Consider the following 18,818-nt stretch of genomic DNA (forward strand, 5'->3'; position numbering starts at 1 on the left):
CCATTTAAGATATAAGAATGCAATGGAGAAAAATTCGAACATGTTCAATCCAAGATTAAAATGTAAATGAGCCATTGCACTACTGGGTATTTACCCCAAAGATAGAGACATAGTGAAGAGAAGGGCCATATGCACCCCAATGTTCATAGCAGCATTGTCCACAATAGCTAAATCGTGGAAGGAACCGAGATGCCCTTCAACAGATGACTGGATTAAGAAGTTGTGGTCCATACATAAGAACTAGGATGATCGGTAGGGGAAGAAAGAGATAAAGAAAGGGGGGGTAATCAGAAGGGGGAATGAAACATGAGAGACTATGGACTATGAGAAACAAACTGAGGGCTTCAGAGGGGAGGGAGGTGGGGGAATGGGATAGACTGGTGATGGGTAGTAAGGAGGGCACGTAATGCATGGTGCACTGGGTGTTATACGCAACTAATGGAGCATCGAACTTTACATCGGAATCCGGGGATGTACTGTATGGTGACTAACATAATATAATAAAAAATCATTGAAAAAAAAAAGAAAAAAAAAGAAGTTGTGGTCCATATATACAGTGGAATATTACTCAGCTATCAGAAAGAACGATTTCTCAACATTTGCTGCAACATGGACAGCACTGGAGGAGATAATGCTAAGTGAAATAAGTCAAGCAGAGAAAGACAATTATCATATGGTTTCTCTCATCTATGGAACATAAGAACTAGGAAGATCCGTAGGGGAAGAAAGGAATAAAGAAAGGGGGGGTAATCAGAAGGGGGAATGAAACATGAGAGACTATGGACTATGAGAAACAAACTGAGGGCTTCAGAGGGGAGGGAGGTGGGGGAATGGGATAGACTGGTGATGGGTAGTAAGGAGGGCACGTAATGCATGGTGCACTGGGTGTTATACGCAACTAATGGAGCATCGAACTTTACATCGGAATCCGGGGATGTACTGTATGGTGACTAACATAATATAATAAAAAATCATTGAAAAAAAAAAGAAAAAAAAAGAAGTTGTGGTCCATATATACAGTGGAATATTACTCAGCTATCAGAAAGAACGATTTCTCAACATTTGCTGCAACATGGACAGCACTGGAGGAGATAATGCTAAGTGAAATAAGTCAAGCAGAGAAAGACAATTATCATATGGTTTCTCTCATCTATGGAACATAAGAACTAGGAAGATCCGTAGGGGAAGAAAGGAATAAAGAAAGGGGGGGTAATCAGAAGGGGGAATGAAACATGAGAGACTATGGACTATGAGAAACAAACTGAGGGCTTCAGAGGGGAGGGAGGTGGGGGAATGGGATAGACTGGTGATGGGTAGTAAGGAGGGCACGTAATGCATGGTGCACTGGGTGTTATACGCAACTAATGAATCATCGAACTTTACATCAGAAACCAGAGATGTACTGTATGGTGACTAACATAATAAAATTAAAAAACATTAAAAAATAAAAATAAAACGTAAATGAGAAAATCTAAAAAGAAAGCAAATTTCCAAAAGATTTGATAAGTAGAGTCCAGGTTAATGGCTGAACATGATGCTCTCCTTCGGGCCCCCACCTCAGCTCCCCACCCACAGGAACCCCGGTTTGGGTGACTTCCGAGGGACATTGAGCTGATGTGTGCAGATGGGAAGATGAGCTGAAGAAGAAAAGGAGAGAGGCTAAAAGCAGATGGAGATGAAGCTCAAAAAGGTACCCCATGCAGGAGATTAAAATGAGAGGAGTTTTCAGTCTAGCAAATTACATTGTTCCATCAACATATATTTTGAGGTGGGGAAGATGAGGTAACGGTGACCTGTCAGAACACTTTCATGAGCAGGGATCCCTATTTCCAGAGGCCCTGTCACGGGGGCAGCTGGGTGGCCGGGACCTGCCAGGTCAGGGAGGGAATCCCTGACCTGGACCCTGAAGGGTGGGTGGACATGCTGGCCCGGCTGGACAGAAGGCGGTGGAAGCACTGTCGGTGGGGAAGCTTCGATTCAGACAGTGACCGCCTGCATTGGCCAAGCTGGAAAGGGGCCAACGTGTGGCTGGTACTGAATGGGCGATATGTCTGTTTCCATCAAAAATAAGTGCCAGTTAAAAATCAGACCTATGAGGAAAGAGATGTCATTCTTCATAGCTAAATTCTTAAGCTTAATTCTAAATTCTATTATGCATCCAAACCTTTTTTGTAGGCTTGTCTTTTGGAAATCTACATCAGTCTTTTTCCCACCTTCTCCAGTACAGGACTATATTACCAAACTTCCTGTCGCCTTTTCCCGGGAGTTAGGGTGTTCGTCTTGGAATCTCAGTTGTGACAACATGCCGGACAGGCACGTCACTGCCCCCACACCTGTCGGAGCGCCTGATTCTGCAGCCCTTTAAAATGCAATGTAAAGTAGTCATGTTTGGCTTCGTGCAAGTTCATTGCTAAGTTCGGGACGCTTGTTAGCGTAGTGCCATGTTTTTCCTTCTTTTGCGCTTAGAGTTTCTACCCAAAGATGTCGCCTCTTTCCCTTGTAATTTTCTGTTTCCAGACTCTCATGAACGTAAAAAACTAGACCGTTGATCTTAATTATAAATAGATTAAAAGCAAGCAGGTGCAGAGGGAGAATCTCACGATGTTTTTCTCGTAGTAATGTTCTAATGTTTGGACTGGTATGGACTTTAGGACTCAATTTTGACCACCAGACAGCACGTGCTTCCTGGTTCTCAACTGTTTTGTCACCAGATAACAGCGTTATTGAAAGGTGCTATGTCATATGTTTACTTTTGAAAATCATTCTGACAAAAGGCTAGGGTTTGTTATGAGTTAATTAGTGTAGGACAAAGAGGAGTTATTAAAACAGAGTGGATCTTGTTCAAGGACACTTACCCCATTAAATGTTACTGCATCTCCGTCTGCTGAGCGGATATGTTTGAAACAGCAGTGATGGGTCCCCGCCCCTGAACCTCCGTCAGTGCTGGCACGGGGCTCTGCTGGGCTAGGCTAGTCCCAGCTCGCTAAGGTTATGCAGACTTTTGTACTCACAGGGATGTCTGGCTTTGTAGTACAGGGGACTAAGGTTTTTTTCTGACAGCAGTGACTTGGTACTTTGGCCATTTAAATGGAATATTCATCTGAGAGACATTCCGGTATCTGGATTTCGGCTCTCTGGTTCAAAATGCGATGTTGCAGGCGGACTGCCAGAGGTCACACATGAAAATCCTCTCACTGTGGTTAATGACTTTTGGGCCCCAGAGTCTTATAATTATGGATCTGATCTTGCAATTGTATATTACATCAACCTGATTCGTGCTGTCTTCTAGAAATGGATTAAATCCTCTGGAAAACTAAAGGTAATGAAAGATTGCCCTTCACTTAGACTTTCTCAGTTTATATTCCAGTTTCCAGGCCTATGGCACAATGCCCTTGATAACATTAGGAAGATATCTCATGGAACCCTTATGTCCCTTTGTAATTTGGCCTTGGGAGGCTTCCCACTTCCAAAAGACACCTGCACTGAGAGAGAGCAGGTAAAGCAGACGGGTGACCAGCATTTCACTGGCATCACCTGATTTTGAATATGTCCAATTAGGGTAAGTCATGACTTTTAGGGAGTCACTTGGAATGCCATTTAACTGCTGACTCTCGATTGCAAATACTGCACCCTCCTCCCTTAAAGACTCTACGGATTCTTCTGTGAGAGCTCCCTCCCTGTGAATCACTTCAAGATGTACAGAAATAGTTAGCTGTCATTGTACGTAGTTATTTAAGGAGATCTACTGAGTATTATCTGTGTGAAGAACTCTGTGTTAGACCAGGAGGTGACAGTTTTGTTGGGGAGCTTTCAGGGGATACATTTAGCAGAATATATGGTTCGGTTACAGGGCCACACCTGGGACAAACTATGGGACCAACTGATAATTACTTCACTTGTCTGCTGTCTTAGGAGTCTGTCTTAGGTAATGTAGGGTGTATGATGCCAAAGAGCGTGAGTTAAATGTTTAAATTTATAATACATACTAATCAGTGAAGGGTGGCCTGGGGTGGGTTTTGTGGATATGGATCTAGACATTGGTTCTGAAAGGACAAGAGAATTAGATGAGCAGAGCAGAGTGGAAAGGAGGCACAAGGGAGAACAGTGTGCTCACGGGCCAGCCAGGGCATCAGCATGACTTGGGTGCTGGGTGGAGGCAATCTATGGAAGGCTGTCAAAACCAGGCCAGGTGTTTGAAGCTGGGTAATAATTAAGAGCCACTGAAAATCTTGAGCAAAAAAGTGTTATGATTAAAGCCATGGGAAAGGAAGTTTTGTTTGATATGTAAAATGAATGAAAGAAAGTCAGCAAAGGGGCTACTATAGTCATCATGCCATAAGTCTCCAAGGGCCTGGACAAGGATGGACTCATAAGAATGGAGAAGAAATGGAATGCTATGCTGAAGACGTATTTTATTTTTATAATGTGACACACCATAAAGTTTAGTGGTAGTTGAGATATGGGAAGACCCTTCAGAAGTAAGGAACCCCTGGGCCTGCATGGCAGGTTAAATGGAATGGAGAGGAGGGAGCATAGGGAAAGAGGAGGAAAGAGAAGGGAGAAGCTATAACTTAGGATGAGAACAGCTTTGCCATTCAATAAAATAAATAAAATTTTTGCTTGGCTTCCTCAGAATTTCACTTGGGATAGAAAGAAGGAAGGAGAAGCCTTTAATTTGTCATTTTGAAAAAAGAGTTCAGCTTTCTGGATCTTTTTCTCTTTTATTATCAATGATACACCACCATCCTCTTGATATCCAAACCAGTATCCAAACTGGAAATTCACTTTTTCTTCACTCTTTCTTAATCTTTGTATCCAGTCATCCTGAACTAGATCGTCTTCCTTTAAAAAAAAAAAAAAAGTCTGCTTTATCATCATCCTGTCCTTAGCACTTTTGATGCCTCTGTCCTAAACCATGTTTAACTCTGTTTCTTTCATTGACTGTCATACCCCACCATATCCCAGGTACTTAGGTGGAAGGAGGTGGTGCGTGTTAGTGTTTGACATGCCAAAGTGTAGTCCAAAGTGGAGAGACATGAAATTTTCATTTATGAATAAAAATTCTTTTCTCTCTCAAATTAAAATAATTGGCTCTGTTGCACTCTGAAAGGAGGCCACTTACCGGGGACTGTGACAGCTCCCTCTCTTCAAGATCTAATCCAAATAGGGAATCTACAATCTTTCCAAAGGGTTGAGGGGAGACATCCCAACTTGGACCAAAGGGTAGTGCGTGTGAAGAGTTGAATCTACATCTTGAATGGCGTAGATGGGGCACTGCCTGAGCCTTTTATCTTTCAAGAAGGGCATCTCTTTCAGGAGAAAGAGCCAGCTGGGTTTCTGAAGCTTCTGGGTTCATGGAAACTTTTGAGTTTCTTCCATAATTAGAATAAAGCACAGAGTGCTCCTGGCCATTAGGAAAACCAGAACAAGAAATCGTGTTTTTTTTCCATATACATTTTCTTAGTCCATTTCCCTGGGACATAAAAAAGAAGCAAAAAAACATCTTAACTGTCATAGGATTTCTCAGCTGTATTGTGTGCTTACAAGGTAATTTACCTAAAGCAATGTGATAACCGGAAGTACTTTGAGATTATCAAACACAGCATAATGCAAACTTAATGTGATCAAAATAATTAAATTCTGACACCATTCCTAAAGAATAAGGCCAAGTTATGACATGAAGCGCAGCTTTCTTGATACAATTCATATCCTTATGTTTATGTTTTAATACAGCCATTCTGGATATTTATGATGTTACTTTCAGCCAGTAAGAACATCTGTTATATTTTTCAGCTTCTCCAGTTGGCAACGGTTATATCAAACCTCCAGTTCCACCTGTTTCTGGCACGCAGAGAGAGAAAGGGCCGCCAGCCATGTTACCCATCAATGTGGACCCAGACAGCAAACCAGGAGAATATGTCCTCAAGAGTTTATTTGTCAACTTCACCACTCAAGCTGAGCGCAAGATTCGCATCATTATGGCAGAGCCTCTGGTGAGTTTATGCCACGACACCCTTTAAAATTCATCTTTACACTAAATATAGTAGATTTTACAGCTCCAAGAAGAGATGGATTGCTTTTCCCCTGATTTCCCAAGGTGGTTTTGATACCATAGGTAAATTTTTAAAAAGTTATAATGAAGTCTCCTGATTTAAGAAAAGAAAATGAGAGTCAAGGACTTCAAAACAGTCCTTGGCAAATACATTTAAGTAGCCTGTTTCTCTACGACAGTTAAGACTAATAAGCATAATTTAACAATAAGGAGGAATCCTAGAAAATTTGTGTTCAGGGTCTCTGCTATGTACATACACTTTAGTCAAAATCTTTTGTCTGTTTTTAAAGTAAATGAGAAAAAAAAAATCATTCTTCAAGTGGCTGCCTGGACTCCCAGTTTGAGAACATACGGTCTCAGTGATGTATTGTCTGAAGAAGTTATTTGGTGAGTCATTCAGAAACACCTCTTTGTTTTCTGAAAATTGGAGGACAGGAGATTCTCGGCTCACTTACCTTTAGGTCCCTTATTAGACAGATAATGTCCTTGGACGTCAGTATCTTTTTTGCAGATGATTCTGCTACAAAGTAAGGCCTGTGTTTCAACCTTATGTGAATTGCTCTAACAAGGGCTCTACAGACAAGAGTCCTGAATCTCAAAAGGACAGTCGGAAGGAAGAAAGTCCAATTGGTAGATTCAGATTACTTGTTTTCTGACCTTCTCGGGACACACACAATAAGAGAAAAGGAAAGGAATTCCGAATGACACAGCTTTTTCTATGAAACTCGGCTTTGTACCTCATACTGGGGCATGAGATGATGTGAGGTTGGCTTTACAGCATCAGGGCTTAAAATAATTGAATATAATTCTATTGAACCCACAACATAGGTCTTTGAAAAAATACGTAATGGATGATGCTCAACATTATCTGTTAAAAATAACCTTTGTGGGGGTTCCGGGGGGCTCAGTCGGTTAAGCGTCTGCCTTTGGCTCAGGTCATGATCCCAGGGTCCCGGGATCGAGCCCCACATCGGGCTCCCTGCTCAGCGGGGAGTCTGTTTCTCCCTCCTCCTCTGCCCCTCTGTCTGCTGGCGATCACTCTCTCTCTCTTTCTCTAAAAAAAAATAATAACCTTTGTGGGGTCCCCTAGGTGGCTCAGTCTGTTAAGTGTCTGACTCTTGGTTTTGGCTCAGATAGTGATCTCAGGGTTGTGAGATCGAGCCCCACGTTGGACTCTGCGCTCAGCATGGAGTCTGCTTGAAATTCTCTCTCTCCCTTTCCCTCTGCCCCTAACCCTCCACTCTCCCTCTCAAAAAAAAAAGGGGGGGGCGCCTGGGTGGTGCAGTCATTAAGCGTCTGCCTTTAGCTCAGGGCGTGATCCTGGCGTTATGGGATCAAGCCCCACATCAGGCTCCTCTGTTGTGAGCCTGCTTCTCCCTCTCCCACTCCCCCTGCTTGTGTTCTCTCTCGCTGGCTGTCTCTGTAAAATAAATAAATAAAATCTTAAAAAAAAAAAAAAAGGAAAAAAGACCTTTGTAAGAATCACAATTTAAGGTTTGGGAGCCAAAATTCAAGAATATTTGTTAAATATGTGGTTGCCTGAAAGTTACAAATTTTGCATTTTAAATTTTTTATTTAGAGACACGCCTGGGTGGCTCAGTTGGTTAAGCATCTGCCTTCAGCTCAGGTCATGATCTCAGGGTCCTGGGATTAAGTCCTGCATCCGGCTCCCTGCCCAGTGGGGAGCCTGCTTCTCCCTCTGCCTGCTGGTCCCCCTGCTTGTGTGTCCCCCCGCCCACCCCCGGCAAGCAAGCAAGCAAGAAAATAAACAAATTAAATAAATAAATGTTTTTATTAAATCAATGGAGGTTATCTTCATGAGTTCTAGCTTCCTATTTTATAGAAGGTTTCTTGGTTTTGTAGTTTTAATCCTTTAAAACTTAGTACAGTATCTTTTCCCCTTTCACTCATTTTTAAAATTTTTTTTTCTGTTATTCTTACTGCTAATAATAATAGCTAATATTCCTGGAGTACTTACTATGTGCCAGGCACTGGGCTTAATTTATTGTCTCCTTTAATCTTCACAGTGACCTTAGGTAGGTGGTATTTATATCCCCATTTACAGATGGGAAATGTTGGCACAGAGTGGGCAAAGACACCCAAGGTCACATAGCGTTGACTTGAACTCAGGCTGGATGAGCCCACCTCTGAACCCTCTACATTCAGTTGCCAGTCTTTATGTGGTCATCCTTGTGCGGATACCTTCGTTAATGTCTTAGAACAAACCAACACAGGGCTCTCCAATAACTTAATCAGCCAGAAATCAAATACCCAAGTTCTCCTTGCCCATAACTGTGCCGAGCCTTGGAACCCTCTGAGCACCTCAAGAAATGCTGAGGCTATGCAGCCTGGTGGAGGGTGAGAAGCCACCTTGCTCCAGTGTCAAGGGGGAGTTTAAGGAGCAGAGAGCGGGAAGGCACAAAGAAGAGTCATGTCACTTCCTAACAGTGGCAGATCAGGGTTCTCTGAAGTCGTGTGGCATGGTGAATTGTCCTAAGGAACTGGGAAGTTCTACAAACGTTGAAAGAAATGCTAAGAAGGCAGGGCCCTGACATCTTTTGAGCCATCTGTCTTTCCAAAATAATAGCTTATATGTCATTATTTGAGAACTTACCAAGTAAAATAGTTTGGGTTTAACTTTCTGATCTTTACTAGCTTGGAATTTATTTGCGTGGCATTCTCTTCTTGGAGTAAACATTATGTCTGAGCAACTAATATGTGCCACAGCATTCCTTTAATTAGAGGTAGGCATTTTGATCCCTTTCAGTGAGACAACTTAAATATCGCCAAACAAGAAAAATGGAAAAGAAAAAGTATAAGTCCTGTTCATTAGCAAATCTTCATGGTGCACTGAGGGGAAGAGTCCCCTAGATGCTGAGGGCCAAATAGAAGAACATTATGTTTCTAGCTCAAGAAACGTATCAATCAATTTTTAGTATTGTCGCTTTTTATAAAAAGGGACTGTTTATTGCCTTCATATTTTTGGGCAGAGATGTGAGCTTCCGTGCCATATCCATTTCTGCTCTGCTGGAAAATGCTTAGTAATTTTTGTCCTTGTATTTGCTTACTTATGGGACGATAAATGTGAGTAGATTCTGTGGCTTGCTACTGGATTCAAAAAGTATTAATGTGTATTTGGCATTTTGTTCTGTAGCCATAGCAAGAGGTGTTATTTTTGATGTATGTTTAATATGGTTAAAGTGAATTCCAATAAATGTCCCCTACTATTTCTCTTGCTGAGTTAGGTCTATGTGAAAGACATTGAATCCTTTAAAAGCCTGAGTTTATGTAGGTTTATATCAAATCACAACATTGTATTCTGTTGTCTTTGATGTTATTAAAACTTGTATGGGAGTAGTAAGGGTAATTTTTTAAAAAAATAGAAGTATAGATTTATTACTTGTGGCAATACTCAGGAATTTGTACTTTTCAGTTTACTTTTATAAGACTAAATTCTTCAAAATTCCACATCAGTTAGACTGCATGGGATCAGTTATACACAGTGTTAAAATTGTATTTATGAATTTCCAATATACAAATAGCTAACTTTAAAAAAAAAAGAAAGAAAAGGACGGGAAATAAAGGTGTCCTACCAAAATTAAATTTTAGATTTTTTTCTTTGTAAACATCTTTCACTGGGTTAAAAGTACTGTTCTGTTTGCTCCAAAGATGCTCAGGTCATATTTATTAATATTTATGGGTTAATCAATCATTTTATTCTACTTTTATTGCTTCATGGGCTTAGTTGATAGCATTTGCTCTTATCCAGTCTTACCGTTATTTCACCTTTCCCAAGCAAAGTGTTTTAAACAAGCTAAATTGGGTCATCTGTGGCTTTTTTTTATATTTTTATTTCAGATCAGAAAAAGTACGGAAAATAATACAATGGATGCTCATTCCTTTTGCCTCCTATTCTCTCCCTCTGTTTAAATTATCTTCTTCCCAAAATATGTTTTTTTGTAGTTCTTTAAGTAAGAGTCAGTGGGTGGTGAATCACTTGGTCTTGTTTATCTAAGAGGGCTTTATTTCTCCCTCGGCTGTCAGTGATAGTTCAGCTGGGAATAGAATTCTAGTTTGACATTTACTCCCCCACCCCCAGACTTCTGCTGATATATTTCACTATGTTGCCATTATCATTGCTGTGGCAAAGTCTTTGGCTGATTTGTTATTTCTGGATGTTTGACTTTGTTCCCTGTTTGCTTTTATGGTTTTTCTCTTTGTCTGTAGTGTTCTTCAGTTTCACTACACTCTGTTTGGATGTGGAGTTATTTTTATTTTCTTGTTTGAGACTCCCATGCTTCTTGAATTGAGGTTTCATAACTTTCATCAATTCTGGAAAATTCTTAGCCATTAATTACTTGAGTATTGCCAGTCCTCCACTTTCCCTCTTCTTTTTTTCTGGTATTCCTTTGAGATGTATTTTGAACCTTATGCTGTATTTCATTTTTTTTTTACCCTTCTTTTATTATTTCTGCCTCTTGTCTCTTGCTACTGCATTCTGAGTAATTTTCTCAGGTCCATCCTCAACACTCTCTTAGGCGTGTCTAATCTGTTGTTTAATTTGCCCATTAAGAATTATAATTTTGGTGACTCTGTTTTTCATTTCTGGAAGTGCTGCTGGTTCTCTTTTAAAATCTAGTTGGGGGGCACCTGGGTGGCTCAGTTGGTTAAGCATCTGCCTTCTGTTCAGGTCATGATCCCAGAGTCCCAGAATCGAGCCCCATATCGGGCTCTCTGCTTAGCAGGGAGTCTGCTTCTCCCTCTTCCTCTGCTCATGCTCTCTCTTGCTCGCTCACTCTCCCTCTCTCTCTCAAATAAATACTGAAAAACATGAATTAAAAAATAAAAATAAAATCTAGTTAGGTGTATTTTGTTCCTTTCTTAAGTTTATGATTTCTATTTTATGTCTTTGATCACCTTAAACTACATTTTTTCTGTCCTCTTTTAGATTACCCCCAGAATTATCACTATCTGGGGCCAAATATTATGATGGTTTGGGAGTTTATGCACACAGAAGGTGATACAAGTAAACCCCAAATTCATGTAAGACTTGGGACAATGATTTCAGATTTTCCAGGAAGATGTTGTTGCTGTTTTTACCCAGAACCCAGGCAGGGATCAATGGAATATCTTTTATCTTCCTGTGCCAGTGGATAGATTTTTCTCTATGCATTGTTTCATTTTAAGCACCAGACTTTCTGTATGTGTCTTATTTTCAGGGTCCCACCTCTCAAGGCCCACAGTTTTGTTTCCTGTCCCCAAGTGGGCAACAAAAAAAGCCTTCAGGATAATGAGACCAATAGTTCTCTCCCTGGGCAGCCACTATGTCACCTCATGTTTTCTTGCTCTTCATTTCCCTTTTCCTTTCTGGTGAACTTATTTCTGCATTAAAAAAAAAAAAAAGAAATCCTACATTTCATTCAACATTTCCAAGTGTTTATAGCACATGAGATTTTGAGTTTCCTTAGTCCATTTTCCTGCCAGTCTTCTGTAGAATTCTTGGTTTCCTTCTCATGCAGGTAAGGCTAGGGTGGGCCTTTGCACTGTGTGGGTCATATGTAAGCAGAAGTTCCCATGGCAAGGTGGAGTGACCTTAAAATGCATAAAAGGAAGTGTGAGGGGATTGTCACCAATTCTTCCTCTTCTGATCCTGTCTGATGAATTTTCCCTAAATACAACCCTGTCCTTTTCATTTCCTTGTTCAAAACTTTGTTTCACACTCTTTCACTCCTTGATTTGACTATGACCTGTCTTACTTCCCCCTTGCACCTTTACCAAGCCATGTTTCAAGTCCATGCTTGCCTGCCACTGTGCATTTCCGTGTGCTGCCTCCTTCCTGGATGGCTGCTTACCTCTTCCTCCTGCCTGTCTTTTAGCCTGTGTTTCAAGGTCCCACTCAAGTACCTCGTCATCTGAAAAAGTTTGCTTGATTTCTTCCCTGCTGACTCCATACAGCTATGTAGATGTGAATACACACACCTGTAAATCTCTATCCAAAGCACCCTATCATTCTCTCGAGCAAACTCTACCATGTTTATTGAACTACAGTATTAGAAAATATCAGAGTACATTATAGGTTTTAAGGATAAATAATGCTTTACAAAACTTTGAGTCACATGTATGTATGTCAGACCACAGTGTAAAATATATATTTTTATGGCAGGTGGGTGAGAGATTTAGATTTTTTTAAAGTTGAAGAAACACTCTACTAGTTGGTAAGTTCCTTAGAGGCAGTAATTGTGCCTGATTCATCTTTAACACACACACACACACACACACACACACACACACCCCATGTCCCCATGTCTAGGACTCTGCTTTATATACAATAGACAGTAGTAGTTTTTGAATAAATGAATGAGTGACTGTATGACAAATGAGTGAATGAATAAATGGATGAATAGATGAAACAATTAATATAGTAACTTAAAAGGAATGTCTCTGTAGGGAACTGTGCTTCTGAGGGTCCTCTTGCCAACCTCTAAACTGATGATAATAATGGATTTTGTTTTGTCCTTTGTACTCCTCAGCAGATGATGCCCTGAAATCTGCTGAGTACAAGAAATACTGATTCTTGGCCTTCTGTCTTGGGGCATCTAAGGATACCTCATTATTCATTGATATGGTCACCTGCTCCCCTTTTCACCTTAGCAATATGTGAAGAGGAGAGTCAGGTTGACTCTTAGCAGTTGGACACAGTCTCTGAATGTACGTTCTCGTTATCTATGAGTCTCTCCATTTATATAGCATCTGTCACCGTAGTCACAGGCAATTACCTTCTCAATAAACTCTTCAAAAACAAGACTCTCCAGCTTTTCAAAATCAACAGTACCCATAGTCTTGACTTTATAGATTTAATGGACAAGAACAGATAAAGGTAGAGACAAAACAACTTTTCGTTCAGTCTGATCTGAATTTGAATCCTGATCCAACCTCTGTAGTGTTCTGTGGCCTTGAGCCAGCCAGCCAATCTCCCTTTTTTCTCGTTTGCAAAATTGAAGTAGCAGGACCTAGCACACGCAGCCCTTGAGAGGGTTAGAGGTAATGTGTGGAGCTCCTGATGTACTCCTTAGCACCTGCTTAAGTGCTAAATCATCATCATCGTCCTCGTCATCACTCAAGAGTTGGTATCAACTAACCAAATCTGGTATATTTCTGTGGAAGTCATCCTGGTGTTTCCTCTCTTCGTGTTTGTTCAAGAAGAATGGAGGCTTGAGCAGGGCAGTTGGATGCCTGCCCTTGGCCATTCACTGTTGCTGTCACATGGTTGTCATGAACTCTGCCGTGGCTGTGAGACACAGCTAAAGCTGGTTTAAGCAGACCTGGTCTGGAGAGACTTGTGTTCTGGGAGGCGACAGAAGCAAGCAAATAAAAGGATACAAGAGAAGACAACACCCCCACGATCTCATAGTATCTCCAACAAAATACTTGAGGCTTACCTGTGTATAAACTGTGAAAACATAGAAAACGAAATCAGGGATTTGATATGAGTCCACACAGAATGGTTTTCAGAAGCTTCCTAAGCAGAAATGTCCTGTGTTCTTGAAGGTAGGGGTCTCAGGAACAAGTAGGAACATCATCTTGTGGGGCCACACTGGGAAGCCAGTGGCCCAAAATGTGAAAGGCTGTATTATTCAACTAAGTAAAAGCAAGTTCAGAAAATTTCAAGAATTTTCTTTTTCTCATTCATGTGTTACATTTATTGAAAACCTCAGAGGGAGAAATATCTAATTCTCTTAAAGTGAGTCATCAATTCAAATTGATTTTCTTTTTCCTCCCATTTTATTGAGATATAATTGACATATATATGATATTATGTAACATTATGTTAATTTTAAGTGAATTCATTTTAGGCAGATTAGTATTTGTTTCAGCTGTATAACATATGATTTGAAATATGTACATATTGCAAAATGATTACCACAATAAATGTGGTAACATCCATTGCCACACAGTTACAAATATTTTTTTCTTATGAAGAGAACTTTTAAGATATACATTCTTGGCAACTTTCAAATACACAACACAGTGTTGTCACTAAAGTTGCCATGCTGTACATTATATCCCCAGAATTTATTTATGTTATAACTTTCAGTTATAACTTCCAGGAATTTTCAGCCACACTCCTGAGGCCGCCTCTTTTGTCTGCCCTCCTTCCTCTAATTTGGCCAGCAAACAAGAAACTTGATTTTACTAGCCTGTGCTTCTAACAAAGCATTTAAATATGACCCCTTATTGTTTTCTTTTCTATGAAATGTTGACAACCAGGCACAGATTTAGTTCTAATGTATGTGGTAAATACAGGCATCGATTCTCCCATATCTGGATGTATCAAGTCATTTCTTACCAAATCCACCCTGGTTTAAGCTTCCAGTATCCTTGCAGGGAACTGCAGGAGAAACTAAATCGGCTATTGGACCAGCGGTTTCATCTTGATCTGTAGTCCAGCAACATAAAATGTCAACAAGATGAACAAGAAATTCTAATTTGCCTAAGACTTACTCAGAAAGCAAGTAATTTGTTCTCTACTTTAATTGAATCCTGGAAAAGGAAAAGATCTGTGTACAACTTCAAAAGAAGAAACACACCTAACTTTCATCCTGTCCTTTAGCAGGGCCTGTGACTGAGTAAGAGGGTGGTGCTTGCCTTCCTCTCCTATTCTGGTATTTAAAAACACTTTTATGATGCACAGTGATATGAACATGTGAGAATTTATCATTGGGATTGCTTGAGCCTTGATAGCCCCTGCTCACAAAATAGTTAATGAGCAAGACACAGGCAGGATCCTCCAGATGTTATCGCTGGGTTGAGCTTGGAGCACAGGTGTAGGGTGATAGACACTTATTCATAATGATGCTAACTGTGTTGTTCTGGAATGGAGACTTCATAACATAACATGCTCTAGCAGGTTTGCTAACATAAAACAAACAAGGCAATTTCTGTTTTAATGTAAGACTAAAAGTAAACTAGAAATAACACAAAATATTTTCTTGTTGTGCCTTTGAAGAATATGGGATGCCAGTCTCTCTTGCACCACACACCATGAATCTGTAATGAAATATGTCATGCCTTAAGACCAAACCTGTGTGAACACCAGTCATGGCCAGCTGGCACCAATGTTGAAAGGCCAAGCAATTAGCTAATGACAGCATTACTGCATGCTAATGTTGTTCTAGGTTCAGGCAGTATCGTCTGTTGACAAACCTTTGTTCCTTGGCCCAGTGTCTCAGGCTTCCATCTCCTCCTGGGTGCTGATGTCACAGTGCTGGCATCAGGGCAGTTCTCCCGTGAACCCTGAAGGTGAGCAGGACGTTGCACTATAACAATGACACTGGTAGCCCACGATCAACAAACTATGTATGATGAGTTGTTTGTTCTAGCAGTTTTAATGAATGCGATTGTGGTTCTAACTAAACAAGGCCTTTGGCAAGTGAAATACACACTCACCCCAGCTTCCTCTTAAGATTTTGGACCGGATCCCATGAGTTAACAGACCAAGGTTAGGGTACAGTCTCTCTGTGGTTATAAAAGAGCTGGTGTTTTCACCTCTGGCACATACAAAGTTTGAACAGTCAGCCATAATCCTGTATTTCACCTCTTTAGATAGCTGAGTTATCTGCAGACTGCTCAATGTCAGAAAATACCAGATCTTTTCATCAGGAACCTTCTTAATATTTAAGGAATTTGTGAATTAGGAAATCATGCTGTACTAATTGAAGGATAGAATTACTGCCTCTAATTAAGTTTGGATCTTTATATGGTAGATCTTCCTAAAACGTATTATAATTAGTCAGGCCTGTATCCTGATAGCTAGTCACTAACCTCAACCGTGTGATATTTCACGATGATATTTTGCCATGCCCAAATTTGCAAGTTGGTGTGTTTTCTGCACTGTGGTATATGCCTATCTTCCTATCCTAACCAAATGTTACATGTCTGTTGACTAAGGATGTGTAAATAGCAGAACACCAGCTTTAATGCCTCTCTGCATCAAATTCTCCCTGTGGATTTGAATCGGCTTCCCAGAAGGACAAGCAGCTAGCGTTTTTAGTTACACTCTCTTTAAATAGAGGCCTCTCTTGCTTCAATAAATCTAATAAGGGAAATTGAAAGAGAATGAAAATAATTTCTAAATTGAGTTCCCTATTGAGTGTAGTGATAGAATCAAACTAATGCTGTCCTGAAAGGAGACTAAGAAACCATTCTGGTCAGATGGGAAATATTTATATTACACTTGACAAAGTACTGGCTCATTGTCCAAATTATAAATAAATAACTTTAAAAATAGCTATTTCTTAGCAAAGCACCTCAGCCTGGCACCCCTACTTTATCTAAAGGCATCCACCGGAAATCTGGAAGCTCACCGTAACCAGAAACAAAATAGTATTAGTAGTTAAACTGAGAGAGAATTGTTGAAAGGTTTCATTTAGCTGCTGAAGGAAGTGATCTTTCAGATGAGCTCACAAACTCCCATTTTTCTGTATGCTGTTCAAATTAGAGTGTGTTTTCTTTATTATGAGTATTCTTGGAATCATATAGACCAAAAGCATTTCTTTTGTGGTTGTTAAGTAGGACTTCTCAGCGGTAAAATGAAATTTAATGCACTGTGATAATAAAATTTCAATCGAAACTTACAGCAAATAAACCATATGCAAAGTATTATGAAATAATTTTTAAAAAAGGGCTTTTTCCTTGAACTTCATAGTATCCAATTCATTTCATCCATGGGTAGGGCCTTTATTTTTATGTCCAGTGACTTTATGAGAAAATTACTTAAGTTTCTTCATCTTGAGAATACAAAACCAGGGGAAGTTTGGTCCTCAAGTTATTTTCAGCCTGGTTCTTTCAGATTACGTGCTTCTTTTTACTATTTATGGAGATTTCATTTTAACACAAAAGAATATTTGAAAATATAACATCATATTTTAAAGTAACAGGAAATGCCAATAAAAATAAGTTCAATAGTATGACGTAGTAATGAGCACTGAAGGCCCATCTGGACATTCACTATGATATAATATTTCTATGTTTCCACATAGCATTTTGCATTTTAACATTCCTGAAAGTGATTAATACAGTTTTAGGCAGCAGGTTTTACTGTAGCATTTTAGTAATTTTAAGTAGCAAAAGTCTGGATTTCTACAAGTCATGTTAAGAATAATAAGACATGTTTTGTTAGGTATTTTTGATCATTACTGACTTATAGATCTTGTAGTCTCTGGCTTAAACAATTTCGTAAAACACAGTATCCCATTTGATGGTATTTCCTGATGCCTTTGGCGAATTCTACTCAATTCATTAGTTGTAATCACATAAGTGGGGCTGGAATGTTCTAGTAGGTTTTTCCAAGATGATTCAGTGGCCGAGCCCAGGAATCAAAGACAACAAAAAGAAAGGTACTACAATCTTTAAATATTTTTGATTCACCTAAAATGGATATATTGCTTTTTATTGAGGTACATTCACATACCATAAAATTCATCCTTTCGAAGAGAGCAATTCAATGAGTATTCACAAGTTGTACAGCTTTCACCACCATCTAGTTCCAGAACATTGTCTTTTAATAGCACTTTAAAAGATAGAGTACGTATGTAGGTTTTGATCTACTTATTTTTCTATTCTTCACCTCCAGAGTTTGCCTTCTGTTTTACTAGAAAACCAAACCTTTTTTTGATAGCTAAAGTAATTGGATCATTTAAGTTTTGACTAAGAAGTTTTGTTTGGCTGCACAAATTGAGGTATGTAATGAGTTTTATATAATGATAATCGTGAAGAAGAAGATGTGTGAAGCATCGTGTTGAAATAGCTCATGTAGAAAATAAAACTTCAAGATACTTATGGACAGTAGAACTTCAACAGATGTGAAAATGCTTATCTCTGTGTGCCAAGTTCTGATTCCAGAATGGCGGCATTCCCCCTTCACTTGGGGGTTTGCTATAGCTGCTGGTTGAGATGATGGCACTGGGTGACCAGATTCCATCCGAGAGGAGACTTGTCTGCAGTGCTGATTGAAATGGTCTCTACTCACCAACGTGAGCTTCTGACCTGTCAGTAACACCCTGAGAAAGTGTGTAGCATGCACTCCTTCCCATGCGAACAGTGCTCCACACATACCACATTGGTCAGTCAAGGTGTTCTAAATAAATCCAAACTTGCCCAGTGACCCTGGGTTCAATATCTCACCTCATAAATATCAGCTCTGTGGTTTCATCCATACCCACTTGCCCAAGATGTCCTGGGATTCCCAATGGGCAGAATAACATTTTATGAGCTCCTCAAAGAACAACAGTGCCATGCTCATGTTCAGGATAGACTAGCTATGGCAAGAGAGAGTGGCATCGAGGCAGTGGCTCCCATGCCTAAAGCAAAATCATTACTGTCAGAGTTGCCTCCCCACCTCTGTTTGGTCTCCAGGAAAAGAAAGTGCCATTCAGACAGGTTGAGGAGTCTTTTTCTTCTTCATCCAATGAAGAGTTTTATATTAAATCAGCATTACAGTAGAGTTTGCATACATGAAACTGCAGGGATTTGAAATCTACAGTTTGATGGATTTGGGCAAATTCATATGCATGTGCCCACACCACCACAATCCAGATGCAGAACATTTCTGTCACTCGTCCCGATGAGTTCTCTTGTGCCCTGGGCAGGTGGACCATATACTACCATCCCTGGCCTCAGGCAACTATTGATCTGTGTATAGATTTCCATTTTCTAGAACTTCATATAAATGGAAGCCATACAAAACTGTAATCTTTTTTTTTCACCA

The 18,818-nt window shown here is 40.0% G+C and overlaps 1 protein-coding gene across 1 annotated transcript in view; it reads left to right on the plus strand.

Annotated features, from left to right (window-relative positions):
- The window catches only part of FRY (FRY microtubule binding protein), a 258,709-nt gene that overhangs the window by 39,043 nt on the left and 200,848 nt on the right, over positions 1-18,818 (plus strand). Inside the window, exon 2 of the mRNA XM_034663782.1 lies at positions 5,794-5,993. Coding sequence (XP_034519673.1) covers positions 5,794-5,993 — 200 coding nt within the window. The remainder of the gene's footprint in view (positions 1-5,793; positions 5,994-18,818) is intronic.

The sequence above is a fragment of the Ailuropoda melanoleuca genome, chromosome 7, assembly GCF_002007445.2.
Source record: "Ailuropoda melanoleuca isolate Jingjing chromosome 7, ASM200744v2, whole genome shotgun sequence".
Lineage (NCBI taxonomy): Eukaryota > Metazoa > Chordata > Mammalia > Carnivora > Ursidae > Ailuropoda > Ailuropoda melanoleuca.